Source organism: Vicugna pacos, chromosome 4 (genome assembly GCF_048564905.1).
Source record: "Vicugna pacos chromosome 4, VicPac4, whole genome shotgun sequence".
In the NCBI taxonomy this organism is placed as follows: domain Eukaryota; kingdom Metazoa; phylum Chordata; class Mammalia; order Artiodactyla; family Camelidae; genus Vicugna; species Vicugna pacos.
This window is the reverse complement of record NC_132990.1, coordinates 59606674-59630845: the sequence shown is the minus strand read 5'-3', so window position 1 is coordinate 59630845 and position 24172 is coordinate 59606674. Positions and strand designations below refer to the sequence as shown.

The 24172-nt window shown below is 38.8% G+C and overlaps 1 protein-coding gene across 1 annotated transcript in view; it reads right to left on the bottom strand.

The window, feature by feature from the left end:
* MUSK (muscle associated receptor tyrosine kinase) overlaps window positions 1-24172 on the bottom strand; it is an 87158-nt gene that overhangs the window by 28082 nt on the left and 34904 nt on the right. The window contains exons 6-7 of the mRNA XM_072958988.1: window positions 10827-10951; window positions 634-793 (exon numbers count right to left, since the gene is read on the bottom strand). Of these exons, the coding sequence (XP_072815089.1) occupies window positions 634-793; window positions 10827-10951 (285 nt within the window). The remainder of the gene's footprint in view (window positions 1-633; window positions 794-10826; window positions 10952-24172) is intronic.

The following is a 24172-nucleotide window of genomic DNA, read 5'->3' as shown; positions in this document are numbered from 1 at the left end:
TTTATAACTCAACACAAATATCCTAGAAATCCATGTGTCAGCCCTTGTCCTCGAAAATACCTGTAGGTCCTGCTATCAGTTGCATGAAACAGGAAAGGGAGAGACCGCAAGAGAGATCACATACTCGTAAGTAAAAATGCCTTCAAAAAATAGCCATGCAGAAATTGGCACAACCATGTTAACTCTCTGCCAACTTTTGAGAGCCTTGGAAAGTTTGATTAACCCTGAGAGAGAATGAGGGAGGAGGAAGGGAAGAAAGAGAGGAGGGAAAGGAAAGAAAAAGAGACAAAAGGAGGAAGGGAGGGAAGAATAAAGAAAAAAGGGAAAAAATGGGAAGGAAAGTGAAGAAAAGAAAAGAATGAAAGAGAAAGAGACTGAAAGAAATGAACTCTTGGAAGCTGTTACCCATCACTTGGGCAGATATTTAAGGAGTTAGTTTCTGAAGCAACAAATCAGCCAAAATCAATTATCCAAGTCAACCTCTGGAGTGTCGCTATGGAGGAAGAAATATGTCCTGAATGGGACTGGAGTAAGAAAAAAAAAAAAAGATTTCCTCCAGTGAAAGATGTCATAGAATAGTGCCAACAACTCTCTCCTCTCCTGGAGCAATGAGATTGTGAAAATCCATCCTACCTGCTATACTGATGGTGGCTGCAGCCTTTGCAGTACTGAATTTCTCTCCATGCTTATTAGTAGCTATGCACGTGTAGAGTCCTGGCTTGGTGATAAACAGCTGCAGTCTTGAGTCAATAACTCGGTCTTTCACACTTTCTTGAATGGACCCAGAAGAAACCTGGTGGAGTTGGGGAAAAAGAAGATAGAATTAGGTCAAAGATTTCCTAATATGCTGCATCAGTAGACTGCAAAGAAAAGGGATTAGGACTATAATCAAAAGGCGCATGGTAGATTGTTCAAATTGCCAAAAACTTTTCTCTCTATGTGTCCATGACCTTGCAACATGACTTTGTAGCTCTTCCCTCAAGAGGTAGCATTCTTCTCCATGCTTTGAATCTAGATTGGCCTTGCGACACATTTCACCAAGACACAGGCTCTTGTAAAGTTCTTGCACATTGTGGCTTGCTTTCCTGTTGCCCTTGGAACCCGTGACCTCCTGTGAACAAGCCAGAGCTAGCCTGCTGGAGGATGAGGCACACATGGCCCAGTTATCCCCACTGCTCCAAGTGGGAGCCAACAATAGCCACCAGGTATACAAGTAAGGCCATTCTAGACCAACCAGCACCCAGTCAACCTGCCAGTCACAGGATCTAGATCAGCCAAGATTAGGCAATCTTGGCCCAAGTCAGCAAAACCAACCAGCTGACCCACAGACTTGTGAGCATCAATAAATGGTTATTGTTCTAAGCCATTATGCTTTGGGGCGTTTGTGATACAGCAACAGATAACTAATGCAAGGTAGGAAGGATACACTGTGTGGATTCACCAAGATAATTCTCTCTGTCTTGAAGAGAGAGACAGTCAATTATGAGAGGTTGCAGACTTTTGGACTTATTTTCATAACTCTGTTCAGTTCCCCATAAATGCACATCAGATAGATGGACGGTTATCAATAAAAATGGTTGTACAACCAATTCTATTTTGGCCTCACGACTTAGATTAGACAATCAAATTAGACAAGTCCTCTACGAGCCAGGATATCAATACAATATTAGGAGATAATTGACAGGTTAGTTTATGTAAGTATGCATTAGTCATCATTATTCCAACTCTGAGAAAGACAGCTGCCCGGCTCACTCTGTTGGAATTTACACCCTAGTTCGTCCGACCGCAAAGCCTGTGCTTTTAATCATTATGTTTTAGTGCCTTCCCTAGTCCTAGCAAAAGCAATAAATGAAGAGTTATTAGAAAACATGAACAGTAACAACAGTAACCTGAAATCAACCATGAACAAAATACACGTCTGACTTCAACGTCATTGTTAAGGTGATAACCTCTTTTTTTTAAGTGGTGATTCTTTCTTCACTGTTTTCTTGAGCACTAGTCCATCTTTTCAATAATTATTCTTTAATTAACTATCACTGCTCGTATGAGAGGAAGATGCTAGTTGGAGGTGAGTGTGAATGGAATGACAACCAATCAGCTAATGGTTTACCTTGACCTGATCTTGGAGGAGTCGGGGTGGGGACCATGGTGGCCTTGAAAGAGAGCTTTCTGTCTGGTAGGAGACAATGAGGCTGGGAGTGAGAAACTTGGAGCCAGTTGTCTTACTGTTTCACATGAGGGAGGGTTTCACGGTTGGACCAGCCAGAAAGAGGGAAGCCCTGAGGTGACACCAGCTTTCCTTCCGTCTGCTGCCAGGGCGTGGGCTGGCTCTGGAACCAGTAACTCTCTAGAGCAATTAGGCTGTGAGTTTGTCCAATTAATTAGCTTCTTTGTCTTCTTATTCTTTACCTGCGCTCCTTGTCTCCACCCTTATGAGAAAAACTGGTTTACGGGAACATCGATTTACCTGAACTGGGAAAACTTCCCAGGTCAGATCAAGTATTGTGACATTTTCCCCAGATTCCCCAGATAAGAGGGAAAGAGAAAAATAGGCAGAGAGAAAAATATCTTAACACTCAGTTGGGAATTCTCACTGAATTCATCATTATCATATTTATCAGAGGTACAAGTTCTGATGGATGTGAGTATCAAGTTAGATCAAAAGGACTGAACTATTTAAAACACAATTTTGAACTCTCCTTGAATTTGAATACAAATCCCCAAAGAGAACTAAGCTAAAGTCCTGAAATTTCTGTCAGTCAATATGCGTTATGCTATCAGGATATTTTGTTTGTAAATATGATCCCTTTCCTGTTGATGTACATGAAATCCGCACAACAGTTACCTTCCTCCTTTGCAAAATTCATTCCCTGCTTCGACAAGGAGGTAAGTCAACTGGACAGTTGTACTAGGAGGCGGCTCGGAAAAGAGTCATCCCCAAATGCTGACTAAACTCACACTATTCTCATGTTCACACCTCAGACCGTCCCTCCTCACGGTCACCGAGAACATTCTCGGGAGGAAAGAGAAGTGAGTTTTCAGCTGCCTGACCTCCCTTCTCCTGGACATCACCCAGGTGCTGACGTGGTCCGGCGAGGAGACCAGCAAGCTCCGAGGCTCATTGCTTGACGATGATGTGGTTCCTAAGTGCTTTTCCTCCTGTTTCCAGAGGCCTCGCCTGATTCGGTGTGTGACTCACACACAGCAGGCCTTGTTAGTCATAGTTTGAATTTGTTTTTCTTTCTTCACGGAGCATCCCGACCGACAGTTTAGTATTTTTGATGACCTAAAATTAAACACACCCCGTTGCCCTCCATTTTGATCTTTCTGCCCCTAGGGTTGAAAAACTCGAAAGGATGAGTTCAGATTGTTCCTGGGAGCTTTGACCAAAGTATGCTGAGGTGACGCCGAGGACTTCATTGAGGTGATTCTTTCTGGTTTTTACAGGAAATATACTATTTCTCCAAGTCACGCTGGCACACTGACCCGAATGAGCTGGATAAACAGCTCTCTGCTCTGTGTGGTGCTCCCTTTCTGAGACACTGACCTCGTCTGAGGTCGTCGAACCGGAAGGTCTGTTAAGTAGATGTGTTAGTTCACACCTGGGATAATGTATGCAAAAGCCTTCTCAAGGAGGCACTACAGGAAGTGGAATATATTTTTTTCCCGTATCATTAACACATTAATAATGCTGTTTTGAGAGAATCTACACCCAGTTGGGGATAATCTCGTTAACTCCACCATGATTTGATCTCAGTATAAGGAAGACCTCTGAATGGTATTCTGACTTCAATGACCTAGTCTTGCAAATAGTCCCAGCTGCCTAGGAACAGCTCGTGGGACTTCAGGATGTGGCTTGATAGTGTCCATGTGTTAAGGGCATGGTGATGACGTCTGTCTGTGCATCATAGAAAAAGGGACTAAGAAAATTTCCCATGGTTTTTCTCATCAGCATAGCCATGAATATTGACCTCTTTCAATCTGGCTGCTGAAATATTTCACATAATACCTTCCACTTGATATATGTAATTATTTTAGTTTACCCAGAGAGTAAGATAAGGTGATTCCAAAGCTCATTTACTTTGAACCCAAAATGCCGCCTCTTAAAAATGTGTATAAAATGTAGGTGAGCCTCCTTTTAAGGAAAATTCAAAAACTCAATCTTCAGCACAGATGATTTGGCTATTTATTTTATGACATTCTTCTAATAAATTAAAATGATTCACCTTTTAAAAATATTTTAGGAACTATGTTGATTGGACAAAGCAAGAGGGATGTGCAAATTTTCTACCTTTTTTTATTTGAATGCCCAAATAATAGAGATCTCGGTATGACTTTAAATAAACCCGGTTTTTAAAATACTAGGACATTTTCTTTTAGAAAAGTAATCTCTGCTCTCTCCACACCAAACTACTATTTGCAATGTTGTAAAACAAAGAGAATATTACTGCTCACTGTGCATTCACCTAAGACTATACATTTTCATGAAAAATGAATGACATTTCTGTAGGAAGAAAGCAAGACTTCTTCATTGCTTTGGGGCACAGTGTTACTTGCCTTTGTCTTGTTCTTGGGCTCTGATGGTTCAGGGTTTTAGTTCATTGGTACATTCATGGAGGGGGAGAAAAGGAGGATTCACATCTTTTAAGGTACTCATTATACTTGGTGGTGGGTTAGTGAAGTTAATTCACTGGCTTGCAATTAGAAAAAGCCACAGTTCAAATCCTGTTTTATTCTGTGCCAGATGGCTCCCAGGTCTGCCGTTGTCTTCATCCTGCCCACCCAAAGTGGTATCAGGGCTGTGGGCTCTTCCCTGCTCTCCTCCAGGACTTTTCTGATTGGTTACTTGTACACCATCAAATGCCTGAAATTGCCTTCATTTCCTGTGATGTGCATCAGCACGGGCAAAGTCATCTCGGCTTCTACCTGGACTTGGCTGGTAGCACCAAGAACCAAACATGGCTGTGACGGCAACACTGTCTCTGACCGGGAGAACTGCTGCTTTTGGTATGCATGCTTCCTGGAAGAAGGTCACTATTAGTTTATTTTATTCCTGTTTTAGAATCTGAGGCCAAGAATCTATTTTGCTTTCTGCTTTTTTGTGAATCACATCTTGAACGATTAAGTTAGAGTCTCAGTAAGACCAAAACTAACTCAAACCATCTGGCTTTTTTAATTACTTCTCACCTCTGGTAGAGAATACTCACATATTTTTCAGCCCTACACTCACAGGAGTCTTTTGAAAATACTGAATTTTTTTTTCCTCTTTAAAGCAAATTTTATTTTATTTTTAAAAATTGAAGTATAGTCAGATTACAATGTATCAATTTCTGGTGTGCAAAATAATCTTTCAGTCATACATATACATACATAAATTCCTTTTCATATTCTTTTTCATCATAGGTTACTACAAGATAATGAATATAGGTCCTCGTGCTGTACAGTAGAAACTTGTTGTTTATCTATTTTTTTATATAGTAGTTAGTATCTGCAAATCTCAAACTCCCAGTTTATCCCTTCCCACCCTCTGTAAGTTTGTTTACGAAGTCTGTGAGTCTGTTTCTAGAAAATACTGAATTTTTAAAAAACATACGTCTTTCCAATTTCTTCCTTACTGTTTCCACAGAGTAAGACAAATTATTACACTTAGATCATCAGTCTCCCCAGTTTTCTTAGGGCATATGTTCACACTACCTTGAGGGACTTAAGACCACTTCTGCAGCTTTGCAGAAGAGCTGAAAATTTAATTAGAGAGATCAAGAAGAACAGGGACTATGAGTTACTTTACTGTAACTTAACAACATTAAAGAACTTTAGCCCGGAGGTCACAATGGGAAGCATTTCCTCCAGCCACCTGGCATCTTTGTCATTGTAGACAGGGGAAAAATCAATGTCTGAGTGGTAAAGGGACCCCTCCTTATAATTACATTAGCTGAAGAGGAGCATTAAAGACTTAGGTCTTCTGACTCCCCACCTAATTCTCATTCCACAAGCCTATAAAGTGACATTCACTTGTTGATGCACCTTTTTTGGAGAGATGGATGGTAGACAATAAGATAAGATGAATCCATTTTAATAACAAACTTTGGAGGGAAAAAGTGGTTTTGTTCGAGTATCAGAAAGGGAAAAAGCCTTTCAGCAAAAACAGCACAGCAGACAAAAGTGATCAGTGAATTGCTAGCCTTAGAGGATGCTAGTGCAAGGTGATAGTCTACATTAGTTGGGGTAACCTTAGGATTTGGCATCTTTTGCTTGGTTTACAACATCCACCAAAATTTCACACAGGAACTCTCTGGTTTCCACACACTTCTCTCTCCTCCCCGTCTTCCTTTCCCCGTGTCTAGTGTCCCAGTCCTCCTCTCTTCCTTTCCTCTTCTTTTTTTCTCTCTTTTTTTTTTTTCTCTTCATTTGGAACACTTCTGTGACTTTAAAATGCTACTGTTAATATATGGTATTAGGATAATATATGGGAAACTGTAGCCAAGATACCAAAAAGTTGGAGAGAGATTATCCTGGAAGCCATGGAAAATGAAAATAACTGAGAACCATCTTGGTGGCTAATCAAGGTTTGAGTTGCTTACATTTATTGAGAGCCAGCCTCACCCCACCCAAAGGACTGGTTTGAACCTCTACTTCATCTTCTTAAGGCATGAAGGAAGGTCTTCAGTAGGACCACATGGAGAGTTGGTATATGTTCCCTGCTCTGTAGTTTAGGGTTAAATTCAGTGGACTTGAACTTGGCTTGAGTTCAAACCCTGTGCATTTGAAAGAAAGGACTGGCCTTTGACTTTGCTCTTGAGAGATAACCTTGTATCCCTTGGAATATCCTGCCTAATAAGAGTGTCTTTGAAAACCTGAGACCTTGGGCCATGCCAGAGAGTTTATGTTAACCATTTTTTGTTCACCAGGGACTCTAGGCTATGCTGTATCAGTTTGACCTTTGGAAGGGCTGGAGACTAGCTAAGGTCAGTCGTGTGAGCCTCCCACGCCTATGTAACTGACCAAAGTACAAACTCTGACAGCAAGGCTTAGGTGAGCTTCCTTGGTTCAATGTTTGTACATGGTGTCACACATCATTGCTGGGAGAATTAAGTACTCTCCATGAAACGCCACTGAAAAAGGTGAACTGATTATCCTTAACGGAGTTTTGTCTGTATCCTTTTCACTGTAATGACCTGTAACCATGAGTGCAACAGATATTCTAAGTTCCTTGAGTCCTAGCGAATCACCAGACTTAAGGGTGTCTTGGAGACCCTGACATATCTGCAGTTTGTTGACACAGCAGACAAGTATCCGTTCCCACCTATAAAACCTAAAAAGCACAGTCAGGCTGCCTAGCGGCTCCAATGGAAGGAGTGGAGAGAGGAGCTTTGTTCGATGGTCTAGATCCAAGAGTTTGTAGATACAAAGGTTTTATAGAGGATCTGATTTGGAGTTATTTTAAATCCTCCCAAAAGGACTTTTTGGAAGATTGATGGGACCCCAATAAGGAAACTTACTATCAACTAACAAATTGAGGGCTATCCTGAGGGAAAAGCATCACTGATGTCATCTTGAATATTCCCTGATTTCTGAAGAACCACAAATGTATCCGTAATGGAAGTAGTTTTAAATACTTGTCAGACACAGGCGTGTAAAGTCAACTTAGAAGAGTGCCAGTTAAGTTAGAATTTTTCCACTCCAGTTACCGCTCCTCTCTTCCTCCCACCCCAAACTTGGAGGAGTCATAAATAACAGTTAGGAGATGGGTCAAGAATGTTGAGTATGAGATAAGAAGCCAGCCACAAGACTTTTGTGGAAGGCAGGTAGCAGGTAGCACTCCTGCAATAGGTCCTGAGAAGGGAGGAAGGGAAAGATCTCATCTGTGAATGCAGCTGGAGGCTTTGGGTATTACTTAGACTTAGACACTTAAAATTACTAATTTGGGAAGATGCTAGTGATTTAAAATCACCTAAAAGTGACCAGAAAAATCACAGAGCTTGCTTGGGGTAGACCTCAATGGTGGAAAAAGAACCTTCCCTGCTGAATAAACTTAAGAGGGCAGAGAAAGTATTAAATGAGGCTGGATTACACACAAGTCATGCTTGTTCAACACCTGAGTTACAATAATAGTTGTAGTCCACAAGTTTGACTTTCCTTTTTCTAACTGAACTCACCAAAGATAAATAGTGTCTAAAATTAGGAAAAATAAATCCATAGAAAGATGGATGAGTATAATAATCAAAGGGCAAGGATTTTTCAACAATTTCTGGAAGATACAAAGCAATGTGACTGCAATGATAGAAAAATTAGTATCAACAAAGTAGCTGGAGCCTAAAAGTTTACTGAGAGGAGAATGAATAAATTTTCTCTAGCAAGTCATAGAAAATTCCAAAGTTCAGAGAACAGGGCTATAGGTGGGAGGAAACTTTGAGAGAGTCAGTAAAGCAGTTGAAGAACTTTGTGACTATTATGTATGCATATAGCACTAGGCTGCAGCATCTGTCCATAATCTAGAATTTGTGAATGAGATTTTTTTTAGTGGGTTCTTATGGTGGGCATTGATGATGGGTGTTAGAACCTGAGAAAATTTGACAGATTAAGTAAGACTCTGTTTGTCCATCTACAAAAGTATGCAGAGCATAAACATTGGAAAGATTGTAGTTTTAAAAGAAATTCATTTAATAGAAGTCTAAGTAGAGAGAACAGAGAGAAGAGAGAAGCAATAATTAAAGATACAATAGAGGAAAATGTCCCTGAGTTTAGGAGAGATTTTCACCTGAAGCTCCTCACCTCCAGTTCTGTATCAAAAGGAAATACGTAAACTTGCCAATTGATTTTGTAGGGCTGGTATAATATTGTTAACAAAACCTTGATCAAAATAGCTCATAAAAAATAGACCATTCCCATTTTTGAAAACAGATGCAATAATCCTAAATAAAATTACAGCAAACTGAAACAATACCATTCAAAAAAAAAAAAAGTAAAGTATTCAAAGAATGAAAGAATGATTCACGATAAGGGAAGCTTTGCAATTTAAAGCGGAAAACTACATGTTCATCAAGAAGTTGAAATAATTGATAAGGCATATGACTTTAAAATACATTTAGATAAAAAAACCTATTAAATTAAGATAAAAAATAAGCACTCTTAATCTCATAAATACTGTCAGAAACTAGAAACTGAGTGCAAACTAAACATAAATAGACAAGTCTATAAAATAAAATTACAACAATAATCCATGATGGATTCCTGCTTAAGATATGGGTAAGCTATGTTACTCAGAGCAACTCACACTGAAAACAAAATTCTCAAAAAATATTTTTAACAGATATAACAAACTTAGAAGCTTCTATTTCTCCTAAGACAATTCTCTAACCCTGAAAAGTTTAACTTTCCCTTGGATGCCCTTGAGGAATGAGGAGACAGAAATTAAAACTAAGTTTCCATAAAAGTGAGGAGCCTAATAGGACATACAATGAACTAACATCTCATAAAACTGGATATCAGGGAGATATTTGTGTGAACTACAAATGAAGTGCCCCACATGAAGAATTGAAGACCATGTTGTAATGATCTGGGAAGTCCACGGGGCTTCAAATCTTGAGCTTAGTTTAAGGCAGTCCAAGATTAGTAGTAGGCCCTGGACCCTAGCAGAAACAAACAAAAATTCTCTTTGGAGAGAAATGCCTTCATCTAGACCTCAAATTAATCCTTGACTTTTTTTTTTTCTTCAAAACAATGAACAGCCGTAGTCAGAGATAACTAAGCACACAAAGAAACAAAACACAATGAAAGAAAATCAGCAGGAAAACAGAGGACAGAAACAGACCTACAATGGCATCCCATTTCACTCAAATAAAGCCAAATTGTTTCAGTGACCTACATAAACCTATAGGATTCACGCCTGTACACACTCCTTACCTCTTTCCTCTTTGCTCACTCATCTCTAGCCACACTGACCTACTGGCTGTTCCTCTGACATACCAAGTGCGCCCTTATCTCAGAGCCTTTGCCTAATTATCTTTCCTTAGTTATCTACATAGCCTCCTCCTTCAGCCTCCTCCAGATCTTTGCTCAAACATCTTCATCTAGATAAGGCTTCCCTGACCACTCTATTGAAAACAGAATCTTTCTTCTAAGGTTGTCCTTTCTGTCTCATTTTCCTGCTTTATTTTTCTCCCTGGCATTTGATACTATCCCCATAGAATGTAGATTCTACTGTTTGTTCATTTTATTGTTTGTTTATCCCCATTATAATGTAAGCAATTCGAGGGTGGGAAACTTTATCTGTTTTGTTTACACCTATATCCACAATGTCTAGAATAATGCCTAATGCCCAGATAATGTTCAGTAATATTTGTAGAATGAATAAATGAATACTTTTATGTAGAATGCTTAGGACAGGCGCTGGTCATAGCAATCACTTACTATAGGTTAGTTGTTACTATGAGTATTAGAAATAAAAGAAGAATGTTGCACTAACAGACATGGGATCTAATTCTGGATTACTTTTCATCAAAGTACGCTCCAGTAGTGAATTAATTCTTAAACAGATGAGTTTTGTGTGGGAAGGAATTGTTACCACTTTCCTTTTGTACCAAAGCATAAAGAATGAATTTGATTTTCTACTATTCCCCATGACACAAGGAGAGAAGTAAACCTGTGGAGTTCAATTTCCAAGGCAGTGACTTCTAGGATGAAAATATTGTAAAGCTTTGGAAAATGGAGGTACAGGTGGGACCAATGACAGAGATCAAGGTCAAACTCTACTAATATGTGGTCTGTCCTGAAAGTCACCACCAGTGGGTCTTCCCCCGACAAGTCCCCATACAGATGGCACTCACAGCATTTCCGTTTTCAATCCAGGTGATGGTGGGGACAGGGATGCCTGTTGCCGTACAGCGCAGGGTCACAAAGGAGCCAAAGGTGACATTGTGGGATTCGGGAGCCCGCAGGATTCTGGCAAAAACTGTTAGGAAAACAGAAGTGGTGAGTGACTCTCCTACAGGGAATGGTCAAGCCGGAGTGGTGTTTTAGAAATGCAAATCAGATCGTGGTCTCCTGTGAAAGATCGTTCATGTTCCCTCTGTCTTAAGGATAATAGCAAATGCTATGCCCCGGCTTCTAAGCCATTTATACTTGACCCTATGCTTCTCACTACTCCAGGCTACCCCAGGCTTGTTCCCAAGTTACGAGCTTGCCCATGCCATCCCTTGACCTGGAGCGTGCATCCCTCAGATCTTCACGGGGCAGTTTCCTTGTACCATCCAAGTCTCTGTTTAAGTGACATTTTCTCAGAAAGGCCCTCCTTGACCCACCAACATAAAGTCTAACCTTCCCCCCTATTCATTTTTCCATCATCCTATTTTGTTTTCTTTCCAGACCTCACCACTATCCCAAACTATGTATCTTTTGTTTGCCTATTGTCTGTCTCTCCCTACTAGATCATGAGTTCTCAGCAACCAAAAACCTTGCCTGTTTTGTTCAGTCCCTAGAAGACTGCCTACGAAAGTAATAATATTTAACTGAATTAATGAAAGAATTAATTAATGCTTTACACCTTCAACTGTCATAGTGGGAGGACAGACAAAATGTGCCCAGCTCTTCAGAGAGTGAGATGAACGTGAGGGTCCGCAAAAGAAAAGGACTATTTTAGGCAAAGGTGGGCAGGAGAATGAGTGGTTTATGTTCCTTTCTGAGGCTGAATCCCCACCAACTAGATAAGAGGGAAAAATTTAACCTTTAATTAAAGAGTGGATCTGAGGTTCAGAGTGTACAACTAATTGAGGGATACGCAGATTCACAGAATCACTAACGTTGGAAGAGCCTTCAGAGATCGACTAGATTTCTGCTCTTATTAAGTAGATGTAGAAACCAAATCCCCATTCATTTAAGTTCCTTCTCCAAAGTCATAAAACTGATGGGTGAGAAACTGGAACTTAAGTCCTCTAACTTCAAATCCAGTGTTCTTTATTTTTTTTTACATTTTTTATTGATTCATAATCATTTTACAGTGTTGTGTCAAATTCCAGTGTTCAGCACAATTTTTCAGTCATTCATAAATCCAGTGTTCTTTAGACCATTATGGAATCCTTTTAATTGCCCATTTGCTGCAGATATAATACTTTTTTTGCTCTTGCCTTCTGTTTTCCAGAACCAAAGCACAGAACATAATGATAGACTATGATATTCCAATGCACACAATGCTTTGATGCTTAGTCTTTTCAAAAATTGTGAAATTTATGGAGTTACAAAGTCCTGATAGTAAATGGTAGTAAGAAATTTGTGCTAATTGGGGATGGGCTAGGTCATGAAAATGGTAATGTGATCGTGCCAGAAGTCCTTACATCAAAGTGCATGTGGATTGGTTGGATTCATGTCTGGGGTTTACTTTAAAATTAAAAAAAAATGTTGAAATATACTTGAGGAAATTAGGGGTGGGTAGTTAGGTTTGTTTCTTTATTTGTTTGTTTGTTTATCTGTTTGTTTATTTTAATGGAGGTACTGGGGATTGAACCAGGACCTCGTGCATCTAGGCAGGCACTCTACCACTGAGCTATATACTCTCCCTCCACGGCAGTTTGCTTTAGAATAAACCAGCAGCAACACAATAGCACTGGGATGTATAAAACAAAAATGGTAGACTACTGATCATTGTTGCTGTTGGGTAATAGGAACAGGGAGATTTACTATGTTACCGTATCTACTTCTCTATAAGACTGAAAAATTTTTACATTAGAATTTTTTTTTAATGCAGTAGAACCTACCCCACAACTCCAGAAAAACATGTAGTGGAACTCATACTTCTTCTGCCTTTGAAATAGCATAAGTTACCAGAAAACCTAGTTCCTGAAGAAAGGTAAGGTTCTGAGGGGAAATATTTGGCAGAGGTGTCATTGCTAAGAGCTTCAGAAAAATCCACAACAGTTTCAGATTGGAACTCTGTGGCGTGGGGGTGGTTCCAAGTTGAACCGAAGTGTGGGACTTAGGGACAACTTTCCCTAGCAGGCAATATTTCCAGACTGAAAAAATTCCGTATCAGGAGGGGGTGGGTACTAGTCATTATGGTGGTCGGTTCTAAGAGGAAGTGACCTGTGTAGTCCCACAGGTCACCATGCTTAGAGGGCCCTGTGCTTGGTTTCATTTTCTACTGCCTGTGTCTTAAAATTATTAGTGATTTTTGAATTGTACTGTTATTTGCACCAGGCTCACAAATTATGGAGCCAATCCTGATGAGGCCATGGCTAAAAATGCCTGCTTAAAATAGGGGGTGAAGGCTACACCTCTGCTGAAATTCCAGAAAAACAAGTCTCCAAGGTGAAATGGAAAATAAAAAGTTGTGAATATGCTGGGTGGGTCTGAAGGAATCATCAATCAGGACTCGATGACAGAGGCTGCGACCACTGGAAAGTCTGAATTTCTCAAAAAGACAGGGCAGCCAGGAGGCCATGTACATTTCCTCCAGCGTGACAAACATGGTACTTCATCTGACCACCTGATAGGAGGGTTCTCCCCACTCAGTCTAAATTCACAGGATGTGGACCCTTGACAACTAACACAGAGTGACTAGCATCTGAGCAAGGGTACACCCAGGTGCTCTCTTCCTTTCTGACGTTTTATGGCCACAATCATGAAGACCTAGATTACAAAACATATTTGAGTCCATGTTCATTATTTGGCTGAAATAATTCATAGGGGCTGGGGCTATACTTGTGTGACTCAAATTTTTTGGGAGTGAGACTAGTGCAGTGATCCATTTTATGGATCCCGTTGCCTCTGAGAATCTGGGGGAAAAAAGCAGGATCCTTGAAATATTGGGAGTGGGGATTATGTCAATCCCATGAATGCTGGAAACATGCAGACAGCAGCTGCTGGAGATAACACGAGTCAGTGTACTCTTAAACCTGAATGAGAGCCTTCTGGCTGAAAATGAGAAGAAGAAACTGGAAAAGAATGAAATCTAGATTTTTTTTTTCTGCTTTAATTTACAAAGGCAAGAGTTTTCATTTGGTGACTTTAAAGTCTTCCTGGAAATTTAGTAATAAGGGAGGGTTTATTTTATTTGGTTTTATTTTATTTTGTAATTGGTGGCATTTTTTTTTTCCTCTTGGCTGGCATTATGTTATTTGGAATATCGTTTGGGCTCATTGCAAAACCTCTGATGGTCCATATTGCACAACACAGCTAAGCATTATGTGAGATGTTGAGATGGTAAATAAGATAGAATCCATCATCACTCTGGAGGTCAGCATAGCCTTGGAGTTAATTTAATTAATGTGCTGCTTTGTCCCACATCAGAACCCTCCAGGAGGTCCAGTGGAACACAGAAGGGTACAGAAAGAAGCACTGTTAGCACTGTAGATGGTGTGAATGTAGGGCTGTGCCGACAAACTGCTGGGCTCCTCCAAAGGGGCACATACATCCTTGGTTGACCATGGGTTTCATTGTTAAGTCTGGTGAGTTAAGAGGAAAAAAAAAAAAAAAAAGACCAAGAAGTAAAGGGAAGCTGGTTTCTCCTGCACTCCCACATTCTTGCCAAAAGATAAATTAGAAACTTGCCTCTTTGTTTAGTGTTGAAAGATAGATTCTACCTTTTCTCCCAATTTCCCTCCCTCAAAAAAAAGTTGCAGATGTCTTTTGGGTTTTGACTCAGATGTCTCCTAATGATGCTTTCTTGACCCTTCCTCTTCACGCTTGTTTTTGTCTCTTCATAGCACTTGTCATCATGTTATATCTATTGATTTGTTTGTTTGTTTGTTTGGCTGTCTCTTCTCTTGGAGTGTAAGTTTCGTAAGGGAAGAGCTCGTTTTGCTCATTAACACAGGCTAATTGATAGATACACAGACAAATGATTGATTGATTGATAGACCGATTGATCCAGAACCTGGCATGCTACACGGTAGGCACTCAATAGATATTTGCTGGAATTTGACACAACATTGTAAAATGATTATAAATCAATAAAAAATGTTAAAAAAATAGATATTTGCTGAATGAATGAATGAGTGAGTGACTCCTCTGATTGGTGAGACTGGGGAAAGGGACTTGCATACATGATGAGTATCTCAGTCCTCTCTGAGCCATCATTCTCCCAGATACCCAGCAAATGAAAAGGATATGGCGTTAATGTGCAGTAGGTAAGTTCCCCAGGTCAGGGCTTGTCCATCTTACAACTTCAGGTGAAAAGTTGAAGAGTGGGGAGGAATCAGAAGCTTTGTGAGCCTAATTCTTAGCTTTATTTTTTGATCCAGCTTTATCAGCAATAAAATGAGTATTTTTATACCCATCTGTATTTGTTGCCAGGTCTAAGGAAAAAGGTGAAGGGGTGGTGAAAGAAATTTCACCACATTTATCAAACTTTAAAAACAATAACACCAGTTGCCATTAAAAATAAATTCCAGACTGCTCCATGGATAATAATACACCTGTCATAATAAACTTAGATGAAGTTCAATAATAAACTCCCATGTTTTAGTGGTAGCCACAAACAAAATACAGTCTAAGTCATCAGTTTTAAAAGTAATATGATATGTTTCATATCAAATAAAATGTCCTTTGAATATCCCTATTTTGCCTTTTATTTGCATGAAAGACAACATAAAAGTATTTTTGCTACATAAACAAGCTGTTGGATAGAAGGGGCATTTCATTCCTTAGCAGTTTGGAGCATATTTACTACCGTTTTGATGTGAATTTTTAAAGAAAAAAATTATCCAACTCTTCTTCCTATAGATCATCTTATCCATAACTCTCCAACTTACTGTGAGCTCTTTCCCACTTGCTTTCCTGCGGGAAAGCACATTATTGTTCATCAGCAACATAGGAAATAGACACTGGCAATCTATTTATCCCTGGGTTTTCTCTCGTGGGGTCCATCCCTGAGGTTGGGGCTTTAATTTCTCCTGGATAGACTTACAGTACTAACTGCAGGTTGAGAATCCCTATATTCAAAACTGGGCTTAGGCAGCCAGTGATTCCAAAGTCCTTTATAACATAACCATATTGTCTTGGCATCTTTCTCTCTCCCCTTTTCTTGGTTCTTTCATTCTGTTTGTTTGTTTCTTTCTTTCTTTTTCTTTCCTTCTCTTCTCTTTTCTCTTTCTTTCTTTCTTTCTTTCTTTCTTTCTTTCTTTCTTTCTTTCTTTCTTTCTTTCTTTCTTTCTTTCTTTCTTCCTTCCTTCCTTCCTTCCTTCCTTCCTTCCTTCCTTCCTTCCTTCCTTCCTTCCTTCCTTCTTCTCTCTCCCTCCCTCCCGCTTTCCTTCCCTCCTTCCCCTTCCCTTCCCACCCCACTCTGCCTGTCTCTCTTGTTCCATTTTTCAAAGCTCTTTCAGATACAGAATAAGTTCTATTATTGGTTGTCATTTTAAGGGGTAATCTGAATTTGTAATCAGGAGATGGAGCCATTATTCACTCTGAAATGGCACTGGTCGTGTAATGGAAAGCCTGATAGACGGGGGACCCAAATTAAATCCTGAAATTAATAGGCAGCTTGGCTTGAGATGAATTACCTCTCTTTTCTTGGTAAGGGAATAGAGCCAGAGGAATACTTAAGCCCCTTATAAATTCTATTTCTGAGCAATTATTCCAAAGGACACAATGAGCTTGCATGGATTTTATTTTCTTTTGTTCTTTGCTTTCTTTCTTATTTTCTAGCTTCCCTTAAAGAGTTTTTTGGGGTTACCTGATTCAAACCAGCAATGACTGATAGGAGTAAATTGAAAACAAAGAAAGCCAAAACTAAAAAAGAAGAAAAATTACACAGGAGCAGGTGAAGTGATTTTATCTAAATTTAGTTATAAGCAGCCTGATATTTAGAAATACTAAGAAATTACTCAAAATACTAAGATGAGGAGGTGCTCTTTCAAAGAATACCAGCCTGGGGTTTATGCCTAGAGCCGAACTGTGTTATATGAGAACTCGTGTTTTCATCCAAAATATACAAAAGTTAGGTTAGGAGAGCTTGATTGGTTTGGTTTGGTTTGGAGCAGTTGCATAATGCTTGTCTACTTGAAGTAATGACAGTAAAACCTGGCACCTTGATATTTTTACATGTCTCCAAAGATTGTACCCTCCACTCCCGCCCCCCAGCCCCTAAGGCTTTTGGTCAAAGGAACTTTCTATTCTGATCTGCGTGAGAGTGATAGTCTCGTGCTGACTTATGTCATTTCCTTTAGTTTGCATTTTCAGAGTTTGGGATACAAAGTTTAAGTCTTTTCTTAATAAAAGTAAATGCTCAGTAATTATATTATGTAATAAAGCAGGCCATCTAATGACACTGTTAAATGCTGAATTAACACTCCCCATACGTCGTTTGCTATTTCCTTACAAAGTCATGGCACTTGGAGTTGTTTATAAGGTCAGAGAAATAAACAGTTGAATCGAAACATACATTTAAAAGGAAGCAGTGCAGAAAGAAAAAAAAATACCTTTAGTATCTTGTTCAGGTTCACTCTCTTCTATTAATAGAATCAAGACAAAACACACAAACACAGACAGAAACAACACATCATGAAAAAGGAAATCTTTGACCACATAAACATCAGTTGTACAAGATTAATTAGCATCTGCTTGAATGCAATCAAGGGAAAAGTCTGACCTTTTAAAAGCAAACTATTAAATGACATTAAATTTCAAAAGATTACTTTCAGTCAGGCAGTACTACACAGAAAATGAACTACAGCACACCCAACAACATAGCTCATCCATGCATTTTTATTCGAACATTGACAATTACCCTTCCTTTCAAGGCAACACACTGCCTGTGATGCTGATAAATGACACTCCTCCTTGTTAATGTGGCTTCTCCTTTTATGAGGCCCTGCTGTGAAGTCAGTGATGTTGAATCTGGGATCTCAGCTATCATTTCTATGGCAATAGACTCATGTTGTGGTAAACAGAGGATTAGGGGGTTTCTGCAGAACAAAGCCTACAACGGACAGAGATTCTCTCCTCTGTATCAATTCCTGGGGCTGCTCAGAGAGCAAAGGGGAGCAAGTCATGGTCTTTCAGGTGACTGCCAGTGAAGCAAGTTACAAAGGAAAGTGTAAAAATGTCTACGCTGGGTATATGGAATTGAGAATTTATACATTTTTAAAAATCCTAGAAAAGAAACAACTACCAAATTAATGGTTCCAAAATGTTTAATAGAACCATATCAGAGGTAGATCCCACATGGAGCTGTTTTTCGTTTATAAAGATTTTTTTTATGTCAATTTAGACCTTTCTTTGAATTAGTGATAAGCCAAGTACAATATGTGTTTATAGTATAAAATAGCAATGCTATTGTTAACTACTTTTAATGATAAGAATACATTGGTATAATTCTTTACAGATTATGGGTACTTCCACACTTATTGTACAGTAGCTCATTTAAACTTCCCCATAGCCCTCTGGCTATACATAACTGATATTATTCAGCCCATTTTTCCATAAAAGGAGTCTGAGACTCAGATTTGCTGCAGATGCAGAGCCAGAAATGCCACTCCAATTTTCAGACACCAAGTCTTCGTTCTAACCAAGCATCACGGTGAGAAGTCCTCATTTTGATGCCTAACATGCAATCCTCTTAAATTTCAGTGAACTTATGATTTCCCAGTTAGCTTTTACTGTTTGAGATTTCCCTGCCTCTACCAATCAAGTCTGTGGCACATTTTTATTTCATTTTGTTAAGTATCAAGGTCGTATTGGATAAAAGTGAGTTTTCCCTCCATTTTTAAAACTGGTCACCTGGACACTTGAAAACTACAACGCTTCTCTCTTTGTAACACAGCCTTTAATAGCAGAAATAAATGAAGGTCCAGAGTTGGACCAGATTAGGCCTGAAAAATTGTATTCTGAAATGGAAGTTGTATCATGATAGCCAATAATTATAATCACAGTGCCTTAAAATCTTTTCTTATCATAAGTGGTTATTATATATTGAAAGCAGATATCCATATCATTAAATAATTAATATCATTAAATGATAAATTATTAGATAAGGAAATATCATTAAATAATAAAAGCTAAAAAAAATATTATTCATCTAGGATTGTTAGGTGATTGTTGAAAACATGAAGTAAGAAGCATTTGGTAATATTTTTGCCTGTTAAGAAATAAATGTACATTTTGCCTTCTGTATGTAAATGTAATTTTTGGTATACTTTGACACCAAAAAATACTGCTTTACAATGTCTTTCTAGTTTCTCAGCACAATTGTGCTTATTTCTAAGCTTGAGGGAAAAAACCCTTTTTTTTTTTCACCAGCCAAATAACTACATTATAGATGTCTGAGATGGCATGGAATTTCTATGGGAATATCAAGTGTCTTTATAGTCTGGCTGCTATATTTCTAAAATTTTGTTCCTCTAAAGTTGAAGGGCCTCAGTCAATTCTGAGAACCTTATAAGCCGGTCCCATGGTGTAATGGTTAGCACTCTGGACTTTGAGAACCTTATTTATTCATCTTACACTACTCTTTTTAGAGTTTGGGAGCAAGTGCAGGTGAATTCTCAGTCTCCTTTGAATTTTACTCCAGCGATCTCTTACTGGATTTATACTGCAAAGCAGACTCTGAGGGCAATGCTGATTTTCCTTCGCTATTTTTCACCTTATTGTCATTGTTATGACTGCTCATTTTGCTTCATTTGTTTGGAATTGGAAGCAGTTTGGAAAGGAGGCATCCATCCCCTCCACTGCCGATTAGAACCAACAGAAGAGATGGAAGAATGTCTAAGAATTGCCATCTTCCTAAAAGGACGCCTGGCAATTCCACCAGAAATTCTATTTTCATATAGAGACTCAAGTTTTCTTTTTATGCACAAATGCAAATATACATCTTTATACGTACATATTAATATACGCTTATGTATTAATATACACATGTATGTACACACATTCGCACACATGCACACACAACTGAGGTTACTTTAAATTAGAGAAAAATATGCAAGAATACTGTAAAACCGATTTAAGGTGGAGTACATTCATTCAGTGTATGATTGTCATTTCAAGGTCAAACTGTAGTCCTAGTTTTTCCATGCATCCTGCTTGCCTAGCCTACTATGATCCCTCTTAACTTCTGAAATTGTTGTTCTACCTCTTAGCAATGTTTATATGTTACGCTTCATGGTCTTTATTCTCCCTTAATCGCTAAATTCTTTTCTGTTTTATGTGTAGTGCATCAGTCTTGTCTTCCAAAATGATTTGTAGTCTTCTTTGGTGGTGGGGGTGTGGAAGAGAGAGGAGCTTAGCTTACTTTTCTTGTGTCTTTGTACCCCCTCAAAGTCCAGCACTGTCTTTTGTAGAAAAAGGAAATACTATAAAAAAGAACTGGATAGTGATTCATTTTCCTTCTCAGCTTTCTTGAGATTGTTCAGTAGGACATTTAGGATGGAGAACCTGAGACTTCTCATATTGGAATAATCAACATCCAAGTTCAATAGTATATCCATCATTTTCTTGAGTACTTTGATTTATGGGGAACTCAGCACTGTCATAGTAATCCATTCTAAACAACTGTGTTTGAAATACATATGTCATCTAAATCAAACCAAAATCAGTCCTTTTACAATGACCACCTGCAAGACCTAGTTCCTATTTATATCCACTGGACAAAAATGAAAAAAAAATGCATCAAATATTTTTATTTTTCCAAGTTTGCTTGCCCCAGTTCACCATCCTGACTATTTACTTTCTGAACCTCTTATTTTTCCCTCTTGTCTTAATTTATCCTCTTATCTTGTGGTATCTGGAACTACAACTAACACACACATAGTCTCATAAATTCAAAGAATTGCAAGACTCTCTCTAAAGAGTTTTATTTGCATTCATATAATATTACAGTTAGGTTATTGATTCTATTGAAAGTCATGAATATCCAATACTCATTTTTATGTTTGCTCTTATTAGGGTCTCTCTCCCCAGTTTTGAATGTGAATGTGTGTGTGAGTAAATATGATTTGATTCTAAAGTAACTTGAGTTCCTCCTACTCAATTCTCTGTATTAGTTGATGGGAGAAGATACTTGGAGGGGAAATGTATTGTTATATAGGAGGAAAGAAAGCCATCAAGGTTCTCTGGTAGAAATAAAAGGAATATATTAAGTAAAATAATACAAGTCACACGGATCTTGTGAAAGGAAAGAAATGAAACCAGAAGAGAAAACAGGCAGACCGGGGTGATGGTTTCTATTCTTTTGACTGCAGAAGTCAGGAAAGCCAAGAAGGTGGTAGGAATTCAGCTACCTAAAGTTGAAGTCTCAGTGAAGGCTGAAATAGCATGTTCTTTGCTCTTTGTAGGATGGCATCATTTATAATTTTCTTCATAGTATCTTAAGGAAATCTCTGACTGTCTGGTACTCTAAGAATAGACCATTCAAGGGCTTTTTTAAGGACATACTCAGAAATTGGGAAATCAAAATCGTATTACTAGAATCGTTGCCTTGCAATTGTATACAACACCCTTACAACAAACCAGACAAGCAGATCTGGGTGTGAGTCCTCCCTCTCCTGCTTACTAGCTGTTTGATCTGTACTATTGCTCGACTTCTCTGAACTTCAGTTTCTTCATGCAGAAAATGTAGGTGTCAACGCTCAACTTGTAGAATTATGCAGAAGATAAAGTAACATGATCTGAACAAAGTAGTTAATGTAGCAACTAACACACAGCCAGAAAGTATTGGAGGCTAATTTTGAAGATGTCTTCTAGCTCCTCCCTTCCTCCCTCCCTCCCTCCCTTCCTTCCTTCCTTCCTTCCTTCCTCCCTTCCTTCCTTCCTTCCTATTTTCTTTCTTTCTTTTTTTCAGAGCTATTTCCATCTCTATGGTATCTTCCTGACTGATGAAAGTTATTCCTCCCACTGACTTCAAAAGCAGGTTATTTCATTTTTAAATTTTAATCTGCCTGAGCTGTCTGCATCCCAGATATTAATCATGTTGAATGCCCTTTTTTGTAGGTGTTAAATCATGTGTTTAAATCCAATCCTCAATTACCTGAGAAGAATCACTCTAGAAGGAGAAATGCATTCTTCAGGTCCATTATTAAAACATAGATGCTAATCAATATTAGATCATTTGAATCCATTCTTAAATAGGCTACATTTGTTTCATCTAGCATCATATTTTAAGAATTCTTGAGTCAGGGATTCCTGTTAGAGGACAACCACCACAAAGAACAGAAGGGTCGTTTTAATTTTTAACTTAAAAAGAGAAAATGACCCAGGGTGGTTGAAAAGTAATCACACTGAGGCTCTGTGGTGCTTCGTTTCTGAACAGATTCTCCTTTTGTTTTCCAATCACGAAAAGAAAACCTGACAATGGGAATAATAAACCTAAGTGAATACCTGGTTTTCCTTCCCTGACTTCTTGGTGGCTAAAGCAAAGACACCCGATCCTGGCACAACGCCACTGTTTACATTTCTGTCCCCTTTGAAGCAGAGCGATGCGTACAGAGGTTTATCCCCCGTGGCTCCATCTCTGAAGGAATCAGAGCGCAAGTTCCTTTATAAAACATACACAGCACCCTCACAAGCAGGGACTCTGCCTCTGTGACATTACGATTCTCTAAAGTGGCTTGAGTTGGGAACATTTCTGTGGCCTTTGAGATAATAACTTTTTCCTAGCTTGTAAATATGGATGGTGAATAATGACCGTGAGTCAGACGTGTTTACCAGGGAGATCAGACAAGAGCCACATGAAGTTAACTTGTTTTGATTTCAGTCCTAGATGGAGCTAGAGCAACTATTAAGAATATTTTTGTCGAAATGATTCTGAAAATGTACCACAAGTTTAATCGTAAGCCAAGAAAAAAGTTGAATTTCGGTTCTGACTTACTTTTATCATTCTTTAAAAAAGAAAAACCGAAAAACGTATTTTTTGGTTTAGCATCTGCTTAATGAGTAGGACAGGAGCCTTTCTTGGTTCGCCCTTCAAAAGGTTTTTATTTGGGAATTATTTGCAATTTACAGAAGAGTCAAGAAGGAAGTATAAGGAAGTTTCCAGGCACCCTTCACTTGTCTTCCTCTACTGTTGACATCTTATATAACCACGGCACAGTTATCAAAATCTCAGTTTACTTTTAAATGACATTTTGGACCTAATCTCCTGAGCTCTGACAGCAGCCAAAGAAAGTTTAATAAGAAGTAGAATTTTCCACTGATTTATTTATTTAGCTAACCAGAAAGTTTAGCTGGGAAAAGGAACAGGAGCCCTATTTTAATTGTAAGCGACACCATAGTATCCTGGTTGTCTAAAGTGGCTTGGTTTAGGAACATTTTCTGTAGCCTTTGAGATGGGATTCTGGATGCTCACATAGGACCACAGATTGGCCTCCAAACTGTAGCTGCCCAAGCTGATGAGATGGTAGATATATCCGCATTTAAAAATGATGTTCAAGGAAAGACAACATAGAGTGTAAACTCAGTGTTAGTTTGTGGGTCAAATTTGCAGCCCATTCTGGTTTTTCAGAGCACCTCTAATAGCTACTGTCCCAAACGCTCCAGTCCATCTTTTACTCCTCGGTTAGGGTCAGTGTCAGCCTGTGGTTGCATAATAAATCTGCATTTTCCCCTCCCTCGCTGAGATAGGATCTGTTCCATGAGCTGCTCTACATCAATCAAATCCCTGTTGGTCCTCGCCTCTGTGAAGCTTTCCCTGACCTCTATCTGCCCTGTCCTGCGTATGCATCCAGCCCAAATTTCTATCATTGCAAATATATTGAACTTTAATTATTGTAATTACTTGTCCGTCTTCCCCACTAAATTTGAAAACTTCTCAAGAAATGAACCATGTCTTATTTATCTCTGTATCCTTGGATTTACCTCACTCGTGGAATGTAGTAGGTACTCAACAAATGAATAAATTTGAAACTGTCCTAACATTTGTCCTACTAATCAGGAATAAGCTAACTTTCTCCTTAAAATTTTGAGCATCCTCTGGAATAAAGATACTCTAGGTAGAAATCATTAAGTCCATGTTTCTCAAAGTGTAGTTCATAGATTCCCTGTGTAAGGACCATTTGGGAGGTTGTTAAAAGGCCCTAATACAGACCCATTAGATCTGAATCTCTGGAGAACGCACCTTAGCACTATGCCTTTTAGTAAGATCTGCAGATGCTTCTAATGAGCACTGATGCTTGAGTACCACCATCTGAGGAGGAAGAGTTCCATTAATCCATCAGCTTGGTTATTTCCATCTCTTTCCATAGAGATTTTT